At 38.1% G+C, this 22,750-nt stretch overlaps 1 protein-coding gene across 1 annotated transcript; it reads left to right on the top strand.

Moving 5' to 3' along the window:
- Positions 1–2,017: 2,017 nt before the first annotated feature.
- DNA2 (DNA replication helicase/nuclease 2) lies at positions 2,018–20,508 on the top strand. Its single transcript, XM_065639306.1, has 21 exons — positions 2,018–2,028; positions 2,660–2,839; positions 3,531–3,714; positions 4,639–4,784; positions 6,062–6,187; positions 6,839–7,058; positions 7,478–7,595; positions 7,901–8,066; positions 9,404–9,598; positions 10,588–10,818; positions 11,313–11,429; positions 11,524–11,633; positions 12,693–12,802; positions 13,514–13,738; positions 14,885–15,078; positions 15,177–15,266; positions 15,354–15,546; positions 18,568–18,657; positions 19,362–19,544; positions 19,683–19,829; positions 20,452–20,508. Exons 1-21 carry the CDS (start codon positions 2,018–2,020, stop codon positions 20,506–20,508), a joined length of 3,093 nt encoding a protein of 1,030 aa, XP_065495378.1.
- Positions 20,509–22,750: the final 2,242 nt, after the last annotated feature.

Below are 22,750 nucleotides of genomic sequence, written 5' to 3'. Positions count from 1 at the left end.
TGATTTGTACTGGTTTATCCTGCTGTTTAACTGCACCTCTGGGTGCTGTTTGACATTTTGGCTCATTTGGGGTAGATGGACTAGATACTCTGTTGCTTCCACTGATGGAATGAAAGATTAACCCACCAAAAGAAACATGGATTGTATTGGTGTCACTTTACTGAACCAGCTCATGCTGTGGCTGTGTGCTTGCTAGGTCTGATTCAGGAGAAATTTAATCTCAGATTTAGCTTTAGGAATAAATATGCAACCTGGGGTGGCAGCAGTCAAGTATATATTGCTGAGTCTGGTGGCGAAGACACCCCTCATAGATTTCCCTGATTAAATCTGCGGTCTAAAAAAAAAGAGGTCATACATAGCACGTGAACTATTTTTAAGTATAGATAGGTAACTCCCTCTGTCACAGAATTGGAAGGAACACATTCCGTTATGTTGTTATCACAAAATTTGATAATAAATTCCTGAATTTACAGAGTTCAAACTTGATGGAGAATGGAGATGTATCTTAAAATTGTAAGAACATTTTTCTCAACCACTGATGCCAGAAAGAATTAAGAGCCGTAGCCTGAACGCTTCTACTACAATGTATGGCACTGAAGTAAGGTTTGGTATTCTTCTGGATTTCACAGACTCTCTAGAGATTCCCCAGGTTGCTTGGATTTTAGGTAACTTCAAAAACATATTTAAAGCATATTTTGTACTTTGATAACCATATTCTTTTTAGATATTTCTTGGTGTATGGGAGATGTATAGATAAATGAAAGATATTACAGAACACAAGGTTATCAAGTGTAGAAAGTAAAAATATTTACATAACCTCTTTGAATACCACACCAAATTATGTAACTGTGCATTTGTTAGTATCAACAGGTGACTATTACAAGTAAGCTTATATTAGAGGTTCTGCAATGGAAAGCGACATTGATGTAGTTTACTCCATGTAATTCAGGATTATCCCAAAGGAAAATAAGTGAGCTAATTTAATTATATTCTCACCTTTCAAAATTCAAGCTTTGATCCTCCGGTGGGATGTCCAGCTATTGACCAAAACTCTTGTCTTTGCCTGTCTGAGCCTCATAGTGTTTCTGAATGTCTGGCTACATTAAAGAGATTGAAGGCCAAACTGTTAATACATCATTTTCCTGACGTTTAAACTACAGAACGGTCATACTGATATACCAAGAATAGATTTAATACCTGTGTCTTTCAATCTTTGCCAGAAGTGATGGTCTCAGATCCAGAATACTTCACTGAAGTAGTGGTTTTGTGGTGAGAAAAAAAAAAAAGGCAAAGAAAGGAAATCCGTGTATCTGAAACTTGGGTGTCACTTCAGGAAGCTGCTGGTGAACAGCGCCAAATGCAAGAAGTTCTTACCAGAGAAGAAGTTTGACCCTCAGGCTGGGATTCACCTGTGAGCAGTGGGGAGCGGAAGGCTCATCTGATGGTACCTCATGGTACCGAGGAGAGGGGTGGCTTTAGGGCCTGATGGTACCTCACGGTACCGAGGAGGGGGATGGCTTTAGGGCCCTGATGGTACCTCACAGTACCGAGGAGGGGGGTGGCTTTAGGGCCTGATGGTACCTCACGGTACCGAGGAGGGGGTGGCTTTAGGGCACTGACGCTGTGGAGACGACGGACGGGCCCGCGCGGCAGCTTCCCGCCCGCCCCTCGCACCGCCCTCCGCGCGCGGGCCCCGCCCCCAGGCAGCGGCGGGAGGAGCCGCGCGCGCCGCTTCGCGCCTCCAGCCCCGTTTTGCCCGCGCGCGGGAAGCGCGCGCCCCGCCCTGCCCCTGCAAAGAACCGCCCTCCCATTGGCTGCACTAGCTCCCTTCCCGCCAATGGCCGAGCTGGGAAGGGTGAGGGGGCGGGCCTTCGGGAGTGCGGCTGCACTGCGCATGCGCCCGGCCGGCCCGGGGTGGTCTTGTGAGGCGCGGGGCTGGGGGCGCCCCGCATTTACCTGTCCGTGCGGGCCGGGGCCGGGCTGTGGAGCTGAGGCGGGACGAGCCGTGCGCTTGCTCATGGCGGAGAGGTAGTCGCCGAGCGGGCGGGGGAAGAGCCAAGTGGGTGGAGACGGCGGCGAGCGCGGGGGGTTTGAAATTCGGGCTGTGTCGCCCGCCGCCCCCCCAGCTCTCGGCCCTCCGGAGCTGTGAGGGGCGGCACGAGCCCCGGCGGGGGCGGGGGAGAGGCGGGAAGCGCGCGGGACTGGCTGCGGTAACAGGGAGTTGTCTCTCTGTGAGTCGCTTGGGTATTTTGGGCATTCCCACACGTGTCAGTTCGAGGAGATAGGGGCTTTCTCACAAGCACAGGGTTTCACCGCAGTTACAGTTAACTTATAAATGAATGTGGTTATGTGGACACCGAAAGGAAGCACTAGCTGCAGTAAATAGCAACTTAATATTTATGTTTCCTTCCTTATGTGTCATATATCTAAATAATTGGTTTTCATCCTTGTCATCCGAAGAGACAATGTGGAAACATTACCAGAGAGATTTCCTACCCTCTACCTGTATAGAGCTAAAACCCTACAATAAATGTATGCAAAAATTGAAGAGGGTGGAAGTTGGGTTTATACTTTAAGCTTTCCCTCTTCTTGCATGTGAGTTGGCTGCTTTATTTTCAAATAGGGTGATGTACTTTGCATTAATGAATCGCTACTTCAGTTTTCAGAAAAAAGTGACGGACTCCCCTGACACAATACTTAGGAATGGGTTGAACAACAGATACCGTGTGTTGGAAGTCAGCGAAATACAGAGAAATGGAAATGACTCCGAGAAACACTTGACAATTACAGCATCTCAGTCGCTGGAAGATACAGAACTGTGCATTCTTAGGAATGGCTGGTAATCCATACAGAAACGTAGATGTCTGAAAAGAGGATGAAATGTTGGATTATTAAGTCAATTTTCTTTGTGTTGGCTTTGAGATGAGCTTTCCTGTCTTAAAAGTGACATGAAATCCCGAAACAACCTTTATCTAATGTAATATGATTAGTGTAATGGGTATTCATCTTGGATATTGCTACCTTAAAGTTTTAATTGTCTTTGTACCAACAAGACAATAAACTCTCAGCAGGCTAGTTTAAGTGTTATCTTGCAACAATTAGAAATGTTTTTCTAAATGACATGCCCTCATTGTACGTATAAATGTACAAAGCTATGTCTGTAAAACTTGAGGTTTTATACAGTCTGTTAAAATTACCTTAGCTTGAGCACTGCTACAAAAGCTTTTTCGTGTAAGAATAGGATCCTAATTGAGGTGTTTGTGTGTTACATGGTGTGTTATGGAAGAAAAGACTAGCTTAGACTTTTGAAACACATGGGCATGCCTATGCAATGTGGCACTGCTTTTCATTTTCTGTGCAAGCCTGAAAGGTAGGAGAAAAGTATGACTCCATTTCTTGAAGGAAAAAAATATAAAATATCTTGAACCTTGACAGTTCTGAATTGACACACAGATTTTTTTATTTTGCTGAGCTTCTGAAGCAAGTAGAATTGTTAAGTAAAATAGTTGTTCAAATGTATTACATTACAGGGAATCTGTTCCAGTTGTGCCAGGAGACATCATTCATTTAGAAGGGGAGTGTACCTCCAGTACCTGGGTCATAAATGAACAGTCTGGGTACCTGGTTCTTTACCCAGATCTACTGCTTTCTGGCACTGCAATATCAAATAGTATTCGATGTATGAGAAGAGCAGTGCTGAGCGAAAGGTTTAGGGTAAGTGTTAATTCTAGAGCATCATGCATACTAATGGATTACTGTTCCGTTGAGACTGGTGGTTTAGTTCAATATTAAAACTGGCTGAGATGCTGTATTGCAAAATGTCATTTTTAGTTCTTGGGGGCGTGTAAATCCAAATGGGTAAGAGAAAGGATATAGCCACTGAGAGCCTGTGACTGAAACAAGACACTTAAGTACAAAATGGGATGGTGTCAGGCCTTCATTAAACAAGTAATAGGAATAAACTAATCACGTGGGAGTCCTGAGTCCAGGGTAACACCACCCTGCAGTTGTAGTTGGAACCCACAAGTGCCAGATCTGTGAAAGGTGTCAGTAAGTACAAATCAAATTTCCAGTTGTTTGGTGGCTCATGCAGAGGTCATAGGTTACCACCACTTTCAATTCTTATGAATCTACAAAGCCCAGTCCTGGTGATGGTTAGATGGGTTTCTGAGCCATTCTGGTGATACTTGGAATAATTTTGTGTGAGTTGGTAACACACAGGAAACGGCTTCATGCAAAAAATAATATCTGTAAGATCGTAAAGGTGAGTATTTGCATTAGGAATTAGTGCTATTAATACTGCCCACAGAGAAAACTTGCTGAAAATTCATTTTAATCTGTACCTTTGTTTCTCACCTGTCAGTCACACAGGGATTGTATGCTAACTTTATCAGGGTTGGGATAAAAATGAGAGAGAAAGCAAAAGGAGAGACCCATTTCTTTTTGGCTGCTTTCACAGTCAGGTTTAACTAGATATTTATTAGTGAAGATGAAAGCTCTGATGATCTTGTAGTTGAATAAGTGCAGTCCATCATGTGCAGGAAATAAACCCCAGAAATTTTATAGGAAGGGTGTCCTGAAGTGGTTATAGATATTCTTGTGTGTTATGTATGTGTTTGTTTATAATATCTGTTGCAGGGTTCAGAGTCTGGCTCACGCCAAACACTCATTGGTACAATTCTTCATGAAATTTTCCAACAATCAGTAACAAATAACTTGGCACAAGAAAAAGTTAAAGAACTAGCAAATAAAATTGTGTATGGACAAAAGTACCTCAAAGAAATGTAAGTAGCATTGCAAGTGTTTTTTATCTTTGGAAGACAGGGTAGGAACATTTCTACCAGCAGATAAATTTCTATGTTAAAAAATGTAGCACTAGTATCAGGAGGATATTCTGCCAAATGGCCTTGTTTAATGAGACTTGCGTATCTTGTAGTAATATATTTTCTTGTTTCATAATGTAATTTGATTTGCCTGCCCTGCTGAGGTACTTCTATAGCTGTGGGGTTTTTTTCTTTCAGGCCAAGCAGGTTGGAGTATATGTACCTGTAACATTAGATTTCCAGGCATCTCCCCAAGCTGAGTTAAATGTGAGATGAGCATAAATCATTTTGATCCTTGGGAGATGAACTAGAAACTTGTGACTGAACAAGCACTGAGAATTCTGATATTATTGTATTTTTTTATCAGGTTACTTAATGGCTCAGTTGTTAGAGGACCTTTAACTTATTTTCCCTGCAAAGCTGATAGAAATGCTGGCATAATTAGTCTTCATATTTCCATCAGAAAATGGCAAGTTTTAAGATTTTACTGCAGACTTGATTAAAATAAAATTCAAGTCACATAGAAACCCCTATTGTATCTAGAATGTTATAAATTGTATATTGGGCAATGTCAGTATCTGTTAGCTCCAGACCAGTTGGAAGTTAAAATTGTAACAAGATTTATTACTCTAGTTTAGTTTTGAAGGTGGATATTTTAAATTTTGACTGCTAAGACTACTTAAAGGCTTTTGTGTCACTGGGCCTCTGTGTTTGAAACTGTTGATTTGTGGTTCCTCTTTGCATATGTAGGCTACTATTCGTTGGGATTGAAAATTAAGTTATGTACAAGTCTGCTGGCTGTGGCCATTGGCACTTGTATGAACCTCCTTGTGTGTTTAGACAAAAAGCAAATGTCCTTTTTAAAAAAAAAAAAATTGCATGAAGCATAGGAATAGTCTTTTTTAAATGCATGAGTCTGGTACTCCTTTTTTTGCAGTCTGTTATTGTTTCATCACATCTACCATGCCGCTGCTTTCCTTGTGATAGACCTGTTATTTCAAAAGTTGCATCAGAAAAGAACATAGTGTATTCTGTCTCTTCTGAGGGATGTTCACTTATAGTTTTATGAAGTAATAGAGTTGAACGTTAATGAGTCTGTCACTATCAAAAATGTATAGATGCTTATTCAAACTTGACAGCTATTTCAATTATCTTGTTATTACTTCAGGCAAAATTTTGTTTGTAACGGCAGCAAATCTAATTTCTGTCTCCTTAATGTGCATGGCTTTATTTTTTAGGTATCACCTAAATCTGAAACAAACAGAAATAATGCAGGAAGTGGAAGAATATTTGCCATCATTTTTTAAATGGGTGGAAGACTTCATGCACAATCCAGCTAACCAAAATAAAATGCAACTAAAACTGTAAGAAACCAGAATTAGAAGTAAAAACCACTCTAAGTTGTATATCTTGTTTGGTTCACTTTTAATTTTCAGAACAGTGCTTTTTATACAAATCTGTTCAGTGATATGGAGCTGATTTGTGGCCCCACTGCCAAAATAGCTAAACTTAGCTGCCGTTGTGAGTGCTGGGGAAGACGTTAAGACTGAGGATGAACTGAGATAAAAATCTTATTGGTCTTAAAGTCCTTGTGAACAGCGTGGTTCGAAGCAGAAATTTTAGTAATTAGAAAAGCAAGCATGTTTGATCTACTAACTAAGCTAGAAGTTACTGTAAGTATGTGCAAGACTACAAATCAGTATGTAAAACTTATCTTAGTGAAGAATTACATTTGATTAATAAATAAGTTTATCAGTGGAATGGTGAAATTCAGCTGCTGCTGAGCTCTTGTTTATGGCTTTTTGCTGTTAATGGTCATGGCCATAGGGTGTTATAGTTTCAGTGAAATGGCAGGTCTGAGTAAAATGCTACTTTCCAGTATATGTCATTACACTTTTTTAAGAAACAGAATGTTTTAGAGTGTGGTTATTCAGAAAAGACCAAAAACTATTAAAACACATTTTAATATTAAGAATTAAGGGAAATTGTACCTTCAGACTTCATTTTCTTCCTAGGTCAAGTGAAGAAAAACCACAAGATTTCTCTTCTAAGATAGAGATTGACGATATCTTGGACATTGAAGAGAACATCTGGTCTCCCAGGTTTGGGTTGAAGGGAAAGATTGATGTTACAGCCAGGGTGAAAATTCATCGCCAGTCTGGAGTACAGTCTCGGATAATGCCCTTAGAGATCAAGTCTGGCAAGGAATCCAACTCCATAGAGCACAGAAGTCAGGTACAAAACCCAAAAGTCTAATTTCACCATCAGTGGCTGTGTATACTTTTTTTATTTTATTAGGTGACCTATTTTATAATCTAGATTTGTGGATGACTGATCCTGGCAGGCCCAAAGCTGCTGATATAAAATGGAAATGAACCGAGGCCTGAGGAGTCAACATGTTTACCACTTTGAAACGCATAGTGTTTGTCCTGGAATATCTGCTCTTTAGTCTCTTTTTAGTACTGTTTTTTTGTAAGCTTTTGTTAAAGAAGATGCCTTTTAATTGAAATCCTTGATTAGGTGCTTACTACTTATGGCTTCTAGATTACTTGTCATAGTAATGGCTGCTTAACCATATAAATTATCGAAAAACTAAATACAGCTTATACTTTGGTTTTAATATCTTGTAATAAGTTTATATGTAATGTTTGCAGGTTATTCTGTATACATTGTTGAATTTAGAACGGAGAGTAGATCCTGAAGCTGGATTTCTTCTTTATCTTAAAACTGGTACTATGTATCCTGTTTCTGGAGCTCGCATGGACCGAAGAGGTAAAGTTCTTTCCCTTCCCCAGAAATCATAATTATCTTAATTAAAATGAAACATTTTAGTAATAGTTATAAGGTTTACTCCCATGAACATCTCTATATTTAGGGAGGTATCACTTGTTACAATGTTATTAATTCCAATAAGTTTGTGTTAAAAACTTAATTGTTTTATTAGTACTTCACTAGGACTTTGCCATATGAATACTCACTTCTTAGCTGACTAAAAAGTCGATGGCTAGTCACTTTTGAGTTGAAATCATTACAAACAAACCCAAAGCCATCAGCTTGGTTTGTTCTTTTCTTGACAGAATTAATGAAGTTAAGAAACCACGTGGCCTTCTACTTAACGCACAGTACATGTAAGTCTGCCACGGGAAGACAGCAGTCACAGCTTGCTGCTTTGCCTCCTGTCATTGACGACAGTCAAGCCTGTAAATATTGCTCCCAAATACACAATTGCTTTCTATACAGCAGGTAAAAGTTGGACTCTTTTTTTTTTTTAAATAATTGTAGCTTTTGATATCATGATTTCACTTTTATGGTTGACAGTTTCTTATTTCTTTATTGAGGACTCTTGCACCCCAAAAGAATGTTCTATAGACCCCACTGCAACTTCTATAATGCAAGTCCCTGATTTTGCAGATGATTACTCTGTTTGCTCAGATACCTTTTCTGCTAGACAAAATTTCAGATAAGTCTGATTAAATTACTTGATGATGGTAACAGATTTCTGTTACATCTAAGTTAATAACAACTGTGATTCTTGAAAGCTCTGTTCTCACCGCTCTTTGAAATGGGCAGTCTTTTGAGGCTGATTTATATCTGGACAACTCTTTCACTTTGATTCTGTAGCAGATTGCTTCCCTGTAGGGTATCACACAAGTAATGATACATTACATTGTTATTACTCTGCTGAAGTGTTATTGCATCTCTTGTTAAACAGAAGTCATGAGAAAATATTTGATAAATTTTCACATGACAGTTTTAAAAACAATGCAATAACTCTATAAGTTATAGTGTTTTATTTATGCTGCCAGAACCAAAGCTATATACTGAAGAGATCAAATGAGATATGTTAGAACAGGAGAGCTTTTGAGGTGATCTTGTGTAAATATAATGCCTGGGGTTTTTTTTAAATTTTAGTGGTAAAAGTGTATGTTGAGGGAAGCAGCTTTGTGGGCGCACATGATGTTTTTGTAAACTAGGTTTTGTGACATATCATTTCTAATATTCAGTTGTTACAGCAACAGGATTATTATTAATACTATCTGGGTAGCTATTAACTTCTGAATTAACATTTTTCTCTTTGTTTGCATTTTGTATACACAATGAGGTATAATGTCTCTTGCTGTTTAGTTCTGAGATAAGTTGACTTGAAGTCTGCTTGTGTATTAACTATTAAATCCCCTTCACTTATCTAAATCTCTATATACAGGGTGTTTCAAAAAGATGGACCCAATTGCAGAGATATAGTGATTTCAAATTGGGTCCATGTAGTATTCATATCTTGCCAAAAAGGAATAAAAGATCGATTATCTGTTAACATATGCAGTACTATCCTTGAAATGTCTTTAATTGGTCTTTGACTAATTTATTGTCCTTAATAATACAAAATCCTAGAGATGATGTAAGGTTACTAACATGAGCTTGTTCATGTGAACAAAAGATACAGATTCAACTTTATTTCAGTATGACAGATTAATCTACCTCCTATGTTACAGTATATATTTAGATTGGCATTATGTGCATATAGACTTGCAAGGAAAAAAGGATACGAGTTGACTCTTCCTTGCCTTTGGTTCTGCTCCTAGAGCTGTAGAACAAAAGATGGGCAACGTGACTTTTCCTCCTACTATGGTACCCGTTATTGAAAGAGAGACCCAGCACCTGAAGCCCTCCCACTTAGAGTATTTCAGCCTGTGGTATCTGATGTTAACCTTGGAGCTGCAAAGTGGAGAGAGGGGAAAGGGATATAAAAATATATGGATGATGCCTTCTTTGGAAAGGTAAGATGTCGTTTCCAACCTGGTGCAAACGATGCTCCCTTCAGTGACGGGAAGTGAGGCATTGTGTTCTCAATACAAGGAAAACCACATGTAGTGCTTGTAGAAATAGTCAAATATGCTACTTACATAGGTAAGATTTTTGTGACATGTGACCTAATGGAGACATTAGCCTACTAGATTTTTTAGTTTTGTATTTGCAATATGATATTTGTTTTTTTATTGTTATTAATTCACACATAGGAAGTGGCAAACTGCAGCCTCAATCTTCAGAGCCAAAAGTGGTTTAATTCTGTTTGGTTTGTGTCTGTGGGCTGAGGCTGCATGCTGCCTGTGAGCCCAGCTCACTCTGCTGATTCCCTGAGGGTTTACTTGACAAACGATGGTGCATTTTGGACCATACTTCCAGGTGTGGTGATGAACGTCGATAAAAGCAAACTAAAGGTGCTTGTTGGCTGAAGTACTGTGTAATTACACATCATCTAGTCCAGCAGCTGTGGAAAAAGTAATTGGCAGTTCATAGGCCCATTTGAAAGCATCTGTAGAAGTCAAACGTAGCTGAGTTGTTTGGAACATCTTAGTGAAGTGGATCCATATATTTCAGTATTTGTTTTTTAACAGGAAATTATAGATAACTGTAGCCTAAATATCAGAGTCCGTTCTTGAAACATGTGCAAGGGTTCTATACATGTTTTTACAATCCTTTTTTGGTCATAGTGGCTATTGTGAAGTGACTGTTCAATCTTACTGGCTCTTGAGTATGGTGGGGTTTTTTTGTTTGTTTGGTTTTATTGTGTGGTGGGGTTTTTTTTGTTGTTTTTTTTTTGTGTGTGTTTTGTTTTGTGTGTGTTTGTTTTGGCGATTGTTGTTGTTGTTTTTCTGTGTTGGTTGAGGGTGGTGTGTGGTGTTTTTTTTACTTGTGGGTATTTTAATATTTCTCTTACTGAGAGGATCTTAATATTAAAATATATTTTGTTTCCTAATGTCTTCAGAGAGAAGGCTGGAGATTGTGTCGGAAACATGATCAGAGTTGATGAAGTGCAGGAAATTTCCGAGGGACAATATCTACATTTTTTCCAACGTAAAAATGGTGCCATACCTGGAACAAATCTACTGGTTGGTGATCGAGTGGTTGTGAGTGGAGAGGAAAATGGTTTACTTGGTTTGGCTACTGGCTATGTCAGAGGAGTTAGTGCAACAAAAGTCTCCTGTTTGTTGGGCAGGTAATAGAACAACAAAAGGAAAAATATCTGTTTGAAGACACTATGATACTGGCTTCAGGAAGGGAGCTTCTAGGTGTCCAAAAAGCTCTAACTTGTTCTGACTCTTCTTGCTGGGCTTGGGGAAGTACCCTTCAGAAATTCTCTTATCTTGATTGAAAGTGCCAATACTTAGTCAGTGTATGTGCCTGTATTTTTAACTAGATTGTCCAAATAAAAAGCATGCTTGCAAACTCAATTTACTTCTTTCTCCAGCATGAGACTATATGGATACAGTGATTATTGTGTTAATAGTAACTTTCATTATTCAGAGTATATTGCCTTTAAATTTGGCTCTGATCAAGTTATTTAGATCAGTTAATAGTGTGTTTCTTCTAGCTATTGGTTCACTCTGGGACATCTGGGAGGTATCACTTAGCACTTAGTAATAACTCTTTAATCATCAACATGTTGCCTGTAAACAGAATTCTTTTGTGCATGTTACTGTCATCCTTCAGGAATTTGTCGAAGCTCCCAAAAAACACCACATTTAGGTTGGATCATGAAGAAGGAGATTTTGGTATAGGAGTCCCTTTTGAAAACCTTTCTAAATTGATGAAAGATTCTCCAGTCAGGTATGAAAAGATCAGATTAATGTCACACTTTCAATATTTTTAGACAAAGTTTCTCAACTGGTAACTTTTTTTTCTTTTCTGTTTTAATCTGCAGTGAAAGGCTCCGCAACTTGATAATCGACTTTCATAAACCACATTTTATTCAGCATCTGAGCTCTGTCCTTCCTCCAGAAGCAAAGGAAACTGTTGCTAATATTTTAAAGGGTACGAACTAGTTTTCCCCAAAATCCTCTATTTAATAGTATGTCTCTATAGTCAACACATTTCTCACACTAAATATAAGGGTATTTTCCTACTTTGGGATCTAGTGGTAGTTTTTGGCTTTAAAAATAAAACCAAGTTCTTATGTTGCAGGTCTTCCTGTGATTAAATTAGTTGTAAACTGTAATAATCAAGACAGGACTGGATATTTGTTTAGAACTGCATTTTACTTTTGTTAATTGCTGCAGCTTGCAGTTTTTGATTTGTGATTCCCTCTCTGACCTTTACAAAAGGGAAGAGCAGGGAAGACTCTTGGGACAGAGGAAGCAGACTTGGAGGGAGTGGGAGGAGTTTGGCTTTGGTGTGAACATAGACTCATATAATCGCTCTTGCTGACTTGTTGGCTACTCTGTAGTGCATGATGCTTTGACTATTTTTCTTATTTTTAAAAAAGAAAACTTGTTTAGGTATGTGGCAGTGTCTTATATTTGGTGAAAATACTTCATTGTTCTCTGACAGAAGTGTCTGTGAAAACAGATATTTAACTGAATTCTCTTAGAGCAAATAGAACTTTTATTAAAAACTCAGTCTGAACACTTGGTTTTTTGCTTGAGCTTTGCCTTGTCCAAACAGCTGGAATGAGCTGCTTATTTGTGTCAAACTGGGGAAAAACGTCTATGATGTAACACTTCTTCTGAACAAGATGATGTTATATGCGCAAATTGTCTCCCTTTCCTGTGAGCCGTATGTTTGAATGTGAATGTCCCTGCCTGATATCATATGGAGGTGGTTATTTAGGATATTAGAAAAAAGTCACAAAAAGTCTAAGAACAAAAATGTCCTCAGCGACTTATTTTTAGGACTGTAGTGCAGACCTTGTACTACATGTCTTGCTTATTATGTTTAATATCATTGGTTCATTAGAACCTACTGACTTAACTGTGCTCAATTCTTTTAAGGTCTTTAGTGGGGAAGGGAACTATAGTTTTGGTTTTTTAACTTCAGCAGTTATTACAAAGATCATGGAGTGTAGACATTTCACTCTGATTTTTCTTCTTAAAGGTCTAAATAAGCCTCAGAAACAGGCAATGAAACAAGTGCTGCTTTCAAAAGACTACACGCTTATTGTGGGTATGCCTGGAACAGGAAAAACTACTACAATATGTGCTCTAGTAAGATCATGTATCTCGATGTTTACATTTTTTGTGAGATTTAGAAGAAGGCAGTAAACAAATTGTGTATAAAGCACACAGTCTAAAATTAATTGTCATGACTTAATGTTCTCGTATCTGCATAATTTCAAAGAAGAAAACACATTTCTTTTTACTTAAGAACTCAACATTTGGTAGGACTACCATTTATTTTGGAGTAGGATTCTTTTTTGCATGTGTAGGAAAATATGTGGGAGGGAAGAGATTGAGGTATGATATTTACTCACTTTAGCCTTAAAATTCTTTGACCCCCAAATGTCAGCAAGTGCCCAAATCTTGAGTTACAGCTCAAGAAAGGGACTACTTGGGGAAGCCAGTAGCTTGTCCACTGTAAACTATATAAACCCCGATGCGGAAGCTCCGTGCAGCCGGCTAGCTGTCTCCTCTGGCTGGTGGTTCCCCTTCCCCAGGAATGGACTGTCGGAGTGCACTGGATTCGGGCTTTGGGCTGAGTTTTTCTGGAAATAGCTGTGTCATCTCGCTTCGAGTTGTCATCAGCTCCTGGAGAAAGAGGAGGCTGGAGAGCAGCAGCTGCTGCTGCTGGCAGATCGGCTCGTTCTGTCTAATCTCTTGTGGCTGAATTGTCATGGAGAACAGTGTTTGTGGGAGTGGGCTGCGTGACATTCTTGTATGTGAACTAATAACTTTTTCTTTCCCTTTGCCACTCATTAGGTGAGAATTCTTTCTGCTTGTGGCTTCAGCGTTCTTCTGACCAGTTTTACGCACACTGCTGTAGACAATGTCCTGCTCAAGCTAGCCAAATTCAAAGTTGGTTTCTTGCGCTTGGGGCGAGCTCAGAAAGTTCATCCGGATATTCGGAAATTTACAGAAGAAGAAATTTGCAGGTCCAAATCAATTAAATCTGTAACGGATTTGGAAGAGGTCTATAACAGTCAGGTGAGAAAAGCGTTCTCACTAGCCTTGCAAAATATTAAGGGTAATAACAGTATTCTGGTGGTTCAGATGCTGCGGAGAAGGAACTTGTCCCAGGAGTGCAGTACTGGTGTGAGAAATCTGAGCTGAAAGAGATACTCAGTTTCTGCATTGCTTGGATTTATTTGTGGCCAAAAATGACCAATATTAACAGTCTGTAATTTGAAAATCATTTTTTGTGTCTCCATAAAATATATAATCATGACAAGTGATAACTCACAAACACTCCAGTGCTTTTATCTGGGATATTGTGTTGGATTTTTCACATGTATATATCCTCTCCTCAAATGTGATTCCTTGTCAAATTTATCCATTAAGGAGGTGGTAATTAACTGCTGCAACCTCCTCCATCTTTATTTGCATATTGTTACTGCTTGTCCCTTTTCCCTTCCCCCATGCTAGTTGTACCGTTTGTGCAGAGGACGGGGAAGACTGATGTGCTGTGCAGCTGATCCGGCCAAACACTAATTTTTGATGGAAAGATCAGTGCTGCCTTTGTGAACATTAATGCGAAGGACTGTAATGATAGCTGGGTAAACTGAATCAGTGATGGCTTTAATTTAAATTCATTAAAAGAACAAAGCGTCATGGTAGTTGGAGTAAATGCCAACTTTGCAAAAGCCACCATTTACTTTTTTGTTGATGGGCATTGCAGGGAAATTATTGACATTATAGGGGCAGTGACTTGTTTCCAATTGCAGTGGAAGCACAGAGGTGGGAAGAACTGTGCTGCTGTTGTTTTATCTTTTTGGAATTAAAAAAACCAAAACAAAACATGTAATTTTCTAAGGTAGTCATTTCAGCACACTCCACGAATTGTACATGCATGGAACCTGAAACCACTCTGAACACATGGCAGGAGTGAGTTATTTAATACAGTCTGTTCTAAAGCTGGTTTTTGTTTGTCATTTGCAATTGATGCAAGAATATGCAAGGCCAATATGTATGCAAGGTGTGCTGGTCTGATTTCAAGTTTTAATAATTTCATTTACTTTGTCTTAAATTTTAGTTTGGTTTAATGGGACATATTATTTTTCCTCTTAACCTGGAAAGTGTAGTGATAACGAATATAAGATGTACCTTATCCTTAAAGTGTGTCTTAATTTTCAGCCAGTGGTAGCAACGTCTTGCATGGGAGTAAATCACCCCATCTTTGTTCAGAAGCAATTTGATTTCTGTATAGTTGATGAAGCTTCCCAAATAAGCCAGCTTGTCTGTCTGGGCCCACTGTTCTGCTCCAAAAGGTTTGTGCTGGTAGGGGATCATCAGCAGCTGCCTCCACTTGTATTGAACGCAGAGGCAAGGTAAGATAAAACGCTGCTGGACAGTTATTAGGAGCATGGATTCTTGGAAGGCTCTTGCAATATTTTACTTGACACATTTTTTGTTTGTTTTGCAACAGAGATCTTGGCATGAGTGAAAGCTTATTTAAAAGGCTGGAACAAAACCAAAATGCTGTTGTCCAATTAACTGTGCAATACCGAATGAATAGGTAAACTTTTATGTATTACATTGGGGTTTTTAATGTGGAATTAAAACCACGAGTTTTGATGCCTTGTCTTGTTTTTTACACCTGCAGTAAAATTATGTCACTGAGTAACAGGTTAGTGTATGAAGGCAAACTGGAATGTGGCTCAGAGAAGGTATCAAATGCCACTGTGAATTTGCCCAACCTAAAAAAATTGAAACTGGAGCTTGCAGATGCTTCAAAAACATGGTTGAAAGCAGTACTTGATCCAGACACACCTGTGTGTTTTCTGAACACGGAGAAGGTAAAGTTCGTCATCCTTTCGAAATTGTATTTCTGGTGTGAGTTCTCTATACAGTCAATACATAAAACTTCATACAGCTTAAGTAGGGTTAAATATGTAACTTCAAAAATGGTTTTCTATTTACATGTAAAATGTGCAACTTGCAAAAATTTGCTAGTATAGGTGATCAGTTGGGGTGGTACAGTGGCTGGTGGAAACATTGTATCTAAGCAGCTGAAAAGTTTAATTCAAATATTTCAAAAATATTGAATGTACTTTAAACTTTTTTCTCATATACGGAATGTAGCTCAAAATGTGTAGCCATATTGGGTGCCCTCGCAACCATGGAATGACTTCATTTCCAGCGCCTGAGAGTCAGGGATGGTTAAGCTGCGTGCCAGTGACAGGAATAATTGTAATTCTCCATTGAATTTTGCAGACCTTCTATACATGGAAGTGTGAGGGAGCAGTAAGTTGGTTCAGGCGTGTCCTTTCATAGAGACTGGAATTTTTTGCCAGAAAAATAACTCGAGTCGATAAGAATTATGGAAGGAAACTGACTTCTAGGTAAAATGAGGGAGGCTTTAGATGCATGTGGAAAAAGATTAATATCTGCGTACATATTTGTGATCTCTATGACTTGCTGTCACTGTAGTTAGTGACTGGATTATGAATATTCACGTCTTTCTAACAGGTTTCATGTTGGTTCCTATTCATACTGGTTTTTGCCAATAATTGTATCAACTGATGGTCTTTTGTGCTGGCCCTGGAAAGAACTCCCCAGTCTTTCTGTGCTCTCCAGAACATCCGTTTTGTAATAACAGTTCTGATGGAATGTCTTGATGATGATCTAATATCTAATAATTATCTAAAAAAAGGCCACAGTATTTACTTTAGTGACCTGGAGAAATTAATAAAAATGCCTAAACTAAACAGGGGGACCTTTTCCAGGATTGCCTCAATAGCTGCTGTCTCTTTCACAGAAAAGCAGACAATTAGTCCCAGGAAGGAGGCTTGTTCCAGTAAGGAACTGGCTGATACACTCTTTATTTATTAACCAGTCCAAAATTAGTAATGTGAGAGGTAGAGTTTCTGTTCTATTCTTTTTCTTCCCTAGAAAGCCCATCTTGAGTATAAGGCAGCTGTTCTGTTTGTAGAACCAGTAGGAAAGTTTCACTTTCCAAAATACTCTTGCTTTTGTTGAGACACTAAGCTGTAATGTCATATCTCTTTTTGGACTTCCCATCAAAACTCCGTGTAGTGAGGTAGTCATAGAGGGGAAGGAAAAACAAACAAACAAGAAAAAAACCCCAATAAACACCAAACAAACCAACCACCAAAATCCCCACAAAAAACAACCAGCTCTTCTAGTAAAGGCAATGGTATCTTCTAATATGAAGGAAAATACTTTCTGATTCTATAATCTATGCAATATACTGAAAACACACTGTGGTGTAAAAGAAGCTTGGAGAACATGTTGTAGAACAACAGGATTCTTGCTGAAGTATGTAGGACCTTACTTAAGCAACACAGTATGGACTACATTTTGCATATGGCTGGAATCCTAAAATAAACTTGTGGGTACAGTAGCTTAGTATTTATATATATATATACATATATATATATATAGGTGCTGCCTTGAGAAGACCACTTTGTAGAGTTGCAGCTGTTGCACGTGAGTTTGTCAATCTCTATTAGATAATTTTTTTTTTCATTTGTAGTGTGCCAGGCACTGAACACAGATTACACTTAATGAGCTGCCCAGTCAGCTGGATTCCTGGATTTGTGAAGCTTTTGATGCACATTGTGCACAATCAGATTCTATATGTGTGCAATGGGGCTGCTCTAGCAAGCAGATGCCACTTACCTGGGACACTCTTAAAACATATTAATTATGTATTGCTTTACCCATATGCTAAACCTTATAGCAATCTCCAAATTCAGATGCTGTTGGGGTGGTTGTTTGGAGAAGTAAAACTGGTTGTAATAGGATTCTGAGAGTGTTGCTTTAAGTTACACTGGTACCACCTCCTATTTTAAGTGGCAATGCTGTCGTCAAAACTTAAAAAGAAAACTGGACGAAGTGGCATCTAAGACAACAAAGTTAATGTATGTCACTAGTAACAGATGCAACTGGTGGAATGGGTAAAGTAGTAAATAGCAGTGAATGAATAATGTAGTAAATGGAATTCAGAGCCAGAAGACAAAGGCAGATTTAGTGTATGCTCAGCTTTAGACTCTTTTTAAATAAGTTTGTCGCTTGACCCTAGATGTTTGTAGCTGCATGCTAGTTTACTAGAAGGATAACATCAGGGCCACATTCATGGCTAATGACCCTACTTAAACTTTAGAGGAGGCAGGAGCTAAGCAAAGGGGATAGATTATAAAACTGGGATACCAAAATGAGTTTACATTCTAAGCTTGTTCCTGCCTTTCTGGTCTCATTCATACACGATGCAGGGAAAGAGAGTTAATAGTTAAGAAATGGTAAATTCAGTGTGTTTTTATTTTAATTTATTTTTTTAAATTTTGAAGTTAAATTTAATATACTACCATTTTGCATAGTTCTTCCTGTAGTTTTAAATGTAGGCATTCAAACACTTAAAATCCTTTCTGCCATGGAAACAAGGAAAATTAACTGTAAACATCATTATATAGAAAGCCTTAAGACAAAAGTTTCATGTAAAATATAGTCTATTCTTTTACCTGGTCAGGCTGGGAAATGTCCATCTTTTTCATATGACATATATATATATATATATTATGTGCACTGTGAAGTCAGATGATGAAGTTTGGCAGTTGCTTAAGATGACTTTCTAGTAATAGAAACTCATTTCAACAGATTGTTTCAACTTGCTTTGCAATTGCAGTGTTCTGAAGTTACAGTATAGGCTCTTGTACTCTCTAAAATTTAGAATTTAGTCTTATTTTTTTTATTAAAGCTGTTACTCTTAAAACACATAAGATACGGTTGAGTCAGATACCAGAATATAGCGTGCCATTGTAGACAGCAAGAGTAATTATTTTCCTTTGTTTTTAAAGGTGCCAGCACCAGAACATGCAGAAAAAGGTGGTGTAAGTAATGTGACAGAAGCTAAACTAGTACTCTTCCTCACATCCTTATTTATTAAGGTATCTTTTACATTGTTTGGAGGGACAGCTTTATAATTATGTTTACATTACTGTGGTAATGCCGACTATATGGGTTGGGTTATTCTTTGAGGGATGACCTTAAGGATAAATAGAAGACTGGCTATGTGTCAGTATAATGAGGAGCTTGAGGTCTGCGTTTCATTTTCTGCCCCTTGCCTGGTTGGATTTTGGATGCAAAAAAACCTGGATGCAAATTCTTTTAAAAGATGAGGACTTTCTTGTGAGGGGGGGGAGAGGATTTGCCTTTCTTCTTTATTTCATCCAGTCAGCTTCAGGAGCAGTACAGACTGGGAGTGCTGAATGTTCACCTCACAGTTTGAGGAAGAAAGAAAAACAAGGCTTTCAAGGATATCTGTCTTTGTACTAGGTTAAGATAAAGCTTGTGAGCTTGCAGTAACTAATATTTTCTATTTTCATTAGTTAATACTAGTTATACCTGGTATTATACTGGGTATGTTATACCTGGTATGTTATTAACTGGCATATTATACCAGTTTCATTGATGACTTAAGTGTAGATACAATATCTTGCAGCACTGTTTTAAAACAACAACAACAAAAAAACAAAAACAAAAAAACCCAAACAACAGCAAAAAAGAAAAACCTCCTTGAGAGTCTTCTGGCAATAATGAGTATCCCAAGCTAACTGCAGTGACAATTTTCTTCTGTTTCTCTGTCATTCAGGCTGGCTGTAAGCCTTCAGACATTGGCATCATATCACCATACAGACACCAGTTAAAAACAATCACTGATTTGATGGCAAAATTGAAGGAGAGCAGAGTGGAAGTCAACACAGTAGACAAATACCAAGGAAGAGACAAAAGTATCATAATTGTATCTTTTGTTAGAAACAGCAATGATGAAAATGTAAGTTGGTCATATTAACTTCAGCTAACTTTCAGTCCATTTTAGATGAGTTTTGAAAATCAGTGTTTCATCTACCATCCACGTGAAATTCTGAAATTCCAAAAGGAAAAATAAAAGCAAATTATGTTTATTAAACAGCTTGGTGCCCTCCTGAAGGACTGGCGACGTCTTAATGTGGCCATCACCAGAGCCAAGCACAAACTCATCATGGTGGGCTGCGTTCCATCCCTGTGCCGCTACCCTCCTTTGGAGAAGCTCCTCTGCCATTTGCAGTCGGAGGCAATGATATCCTTTTAATTCCACGCTCTTTTGTGAAAGGGGAAAGGTAAGATTGACTTACTGAGATTGCGAGAAGATATTTGATTGTTTGGGTTATAGTTTTAACACCGATTGGCAACATAGTACAAAATGTGCTAATTAAATATGCCAAAAATATACTTGACATCAGGCAAATAGATGAATTTAGAATCTTTACTGTCTTCAAAAGTAGAAAAAGTCCATGCTGATTTGCAAGTCAATTTTGACATAATTTCTTTTAATTTTTGAGGCCTGAATTTTTAATGTTTAATGCTTTTGAATTTTTTTTATCCTCCTAGTTTCTTGGCAAGTTATGTCAGTGTGATTGTTTTCCTCAGAGGTACCATGCATTTAAACACATCTGGTGAGACACTGGTTCATGAATAATGTTGTTAGAATGGAAAATGCTGTCACTTTCAGATGACTCGTTAATTTTGTCTTTCTCTCTGGCATTGTCTTGAATTTTCTGTAGCTATGGCTGTTTCCATCTCATATTTAAAAAGGAAAGACCTTGTTAGCTGCTTTGTTTGCAAATACCAGTACTTATTCAAACAGGTGTTGTGGTTTTGTGAAAGTAGTATGCTATGAAAATGCTTCCTTAACTTGCTACATCTTCAATCTTCCAGCAGGGGCTCATGAAAGTATCAACAAGTGTAACATTTTGTGATTGTGAAGATGGAGTTTTACAGGCGTTTGTGTATTTTCTTCTGGTGCTGCTGACTGTAAATAACGGGTTAATGGGGTATGAGTGCTGGTGTGTGCTGGTTAATCTGAGCGAAGCCAAAACAGAAGTCCTATTTGATTATTTAAAATGTTTCCTGTCGCTAAAATAACACCACACATCTGTCTTTAAGCTGATTAAGTTGGTCTTTTTAATACCCGTGTACTCGTAACAAACCAGAAATACAAAGTGTTCTGTTCCATCACATACTGGGATAGCTACTTCAATATTCACTTTTATCTTGATAAGCAGATATCTGCATAGTGAATGGAGAAATACTTGATGTGAAGGGGAGGACTAAACCAACACTGCATTGAGTTATAGTTTTCTGGGCTCAGTTTGGTTTTAAAGGTTCTAAAATATAGTTTAGATACAGTAATTCCATTTATTAGAATTCCTACTTCAGATGCTGTGGTTTAGTGCTGTTTGGAAAAAAAAAACCAGGGAAAACTTCCTTCTTCAGAGCCTCACATTGTTCTTTAAAGTGTACTTTTAAAAGTACTGAAGTATTTTATATTTATATACATAATGTAATGAATCTCTCATATGAAGAGCCCTTTATGACTTTCCTAATCCCTGGATTTTGCACACATCTGGGACAAATTGAGTATTGATTCACATAGTTCCATTTTATGAACTCATGTATTTAGCAGATAAATCTGAAGTGAAATCCTGCCCAGTTTAAGATCATAGTAAAACTCTGGTTTCAGCTTACTGGATCTGTAGTCTTTATTCCAAAAAAATAATTCCCAAGAACCAAAACTAGAGATACAGTTCAGTGACTGAGAAGTTTACATGTTCAGGTTCTGCTTTTTGTAAACAGGATAGCAAATGTACAATACAAAATACCTTTTACTTGACAGATCTAGTTTAGTTTATTTATACTACCTCATACTCCAGGCTATTTCTGAGAAGTTTACCTCCAAGATTGCTAGTAGAAACATGAATTTTTTTGATTCTTCAAAATCATTACTTTTTGTTTTCTCTTGGAATAATGTCAAGTACTGTGCATATAGTTGCAGACAAACTTGTAGATATTAAATGTGGGCATTTTCACTCCTTTTTTAAAACTGCTCCCTAACTTTTGTAATGTTTGAAATAATAAAAAATTTGATGTTGTTTTTGTTATAGTTGCTTAATACTTTGCTTTATATAATACAAATATTTTGAACAGTACAAAACTAATTTGAATACTTCACAGGATATTATATTTTTCAGTTGAAATTACATGCTTGTTCATCAACTATGTATGTACTCTAGGTCTTTCAAAAGATCGAAACAATTAGGGAGGGAGTTACTGCTAAAATATGCTCTTAGTCACAGTAGTGATTTCAGAATAACATATGCTTGTATAGAAAAGTTGTCTTTACAATAGTAATGAGATTTATCTTACCTGTTTCCTTACACCAAATTATGCTTATCCAGGAAATGATCTGTATGTTACGGGGAAAAAAAAAAAGGATGTATTAACATCCTTCTGCAAAGCTGCGTGAGAAACAGGCCCAAGAACAACCCTGTATTTCCTTATCTACTTCTAAAATGTGCGCTTTCTTCTTGTCGCATGGTAAAAATAGGACTGAGCAGATATCTATAGATTAAACTGACATCCCTTTTACCCCTTTTTCTCCGCACTCTTTTCTGTCGTTTCTGAAGTGGAGCGAGGTGAAGTGCCCCTTTTTGTCCCACACCTGGTTGGCCTCTCCTGAGAAGGGGACAATAAAGAGCATAATTTAGAATAATTATTAAGCAATGTCACAATACAGTACACCTAAACTGAGATTCTCTTCAGTTAAACTCTTTGGATCTCAGGGCCTACAGTGTTGGGTTTTTTTTTTTTCTGAAATATGTATTTCAGGACTCTTAAATTAAAAACCAAAGACTTGTTGGTATTTGTGTCATTTGAACTACCAACTTTTATTCCCAGCACACTGCTTTTTAAGGTACTGAGCTCAAGTGTTTATTCTGTTACGTTATCCAGGGTTAGAGAAATATTATTTGGAGTAGATGTTAGGGGTTGAAGCTTTTAGTACCAAGAAACAGATGGAGACGTTTCAAGTTTATGCAGCTTCATTGTGCTTATAGCGAAGGTCTGGAGAGCTGTTCCCCGTCTCTTTTTGCAAACACAGCTCTGACCTCAGCCCGGGCGGGCAGCGGCTGTGTGAGCAGTGCGGCAGTACCGGCGCTGTCG

Source organism: Caloenas nicobarica, chromosome 7 (genome assembly GCF_036013445.1).
Source record: "Caloenas nicobarica isolate bCalNic1 chromosome 7, bCalNic1.hap1, whole genome shotgun sequence".
In the NCBI taxonomy this organism is placed as follows: Eukaryota; Metazoa; Chordata; class Aves; order Columbiformes; family Columbidae; genus Caloenas; species Caloenas nicobarica.
The sequence above is the reverse complement of the archived record's forward strand: the minus strand, read 5'-3'. Positions and strand labels throughout refer to the sequence as shown.

Bases quoted from the DNA above. Each gene is read 5' to 3' on its own strand.
- DNA2 (XM_065639306.1), top strand. The intron at 7,059-7,477 runs GTACAAAACCCA...TAATGTTTGCAG, and splicing joins CCATAGAGCACAGAAGTCAG to GTTATTCTGTATACATTGTT. The intron at 11,430-11,523 runs GTATGAAAAGAT...TTTAATCTGCAG, and splicing joins ATGAAAGATTCTCCAGTCAG to TGAAAGGCTCCGCAACTTGA.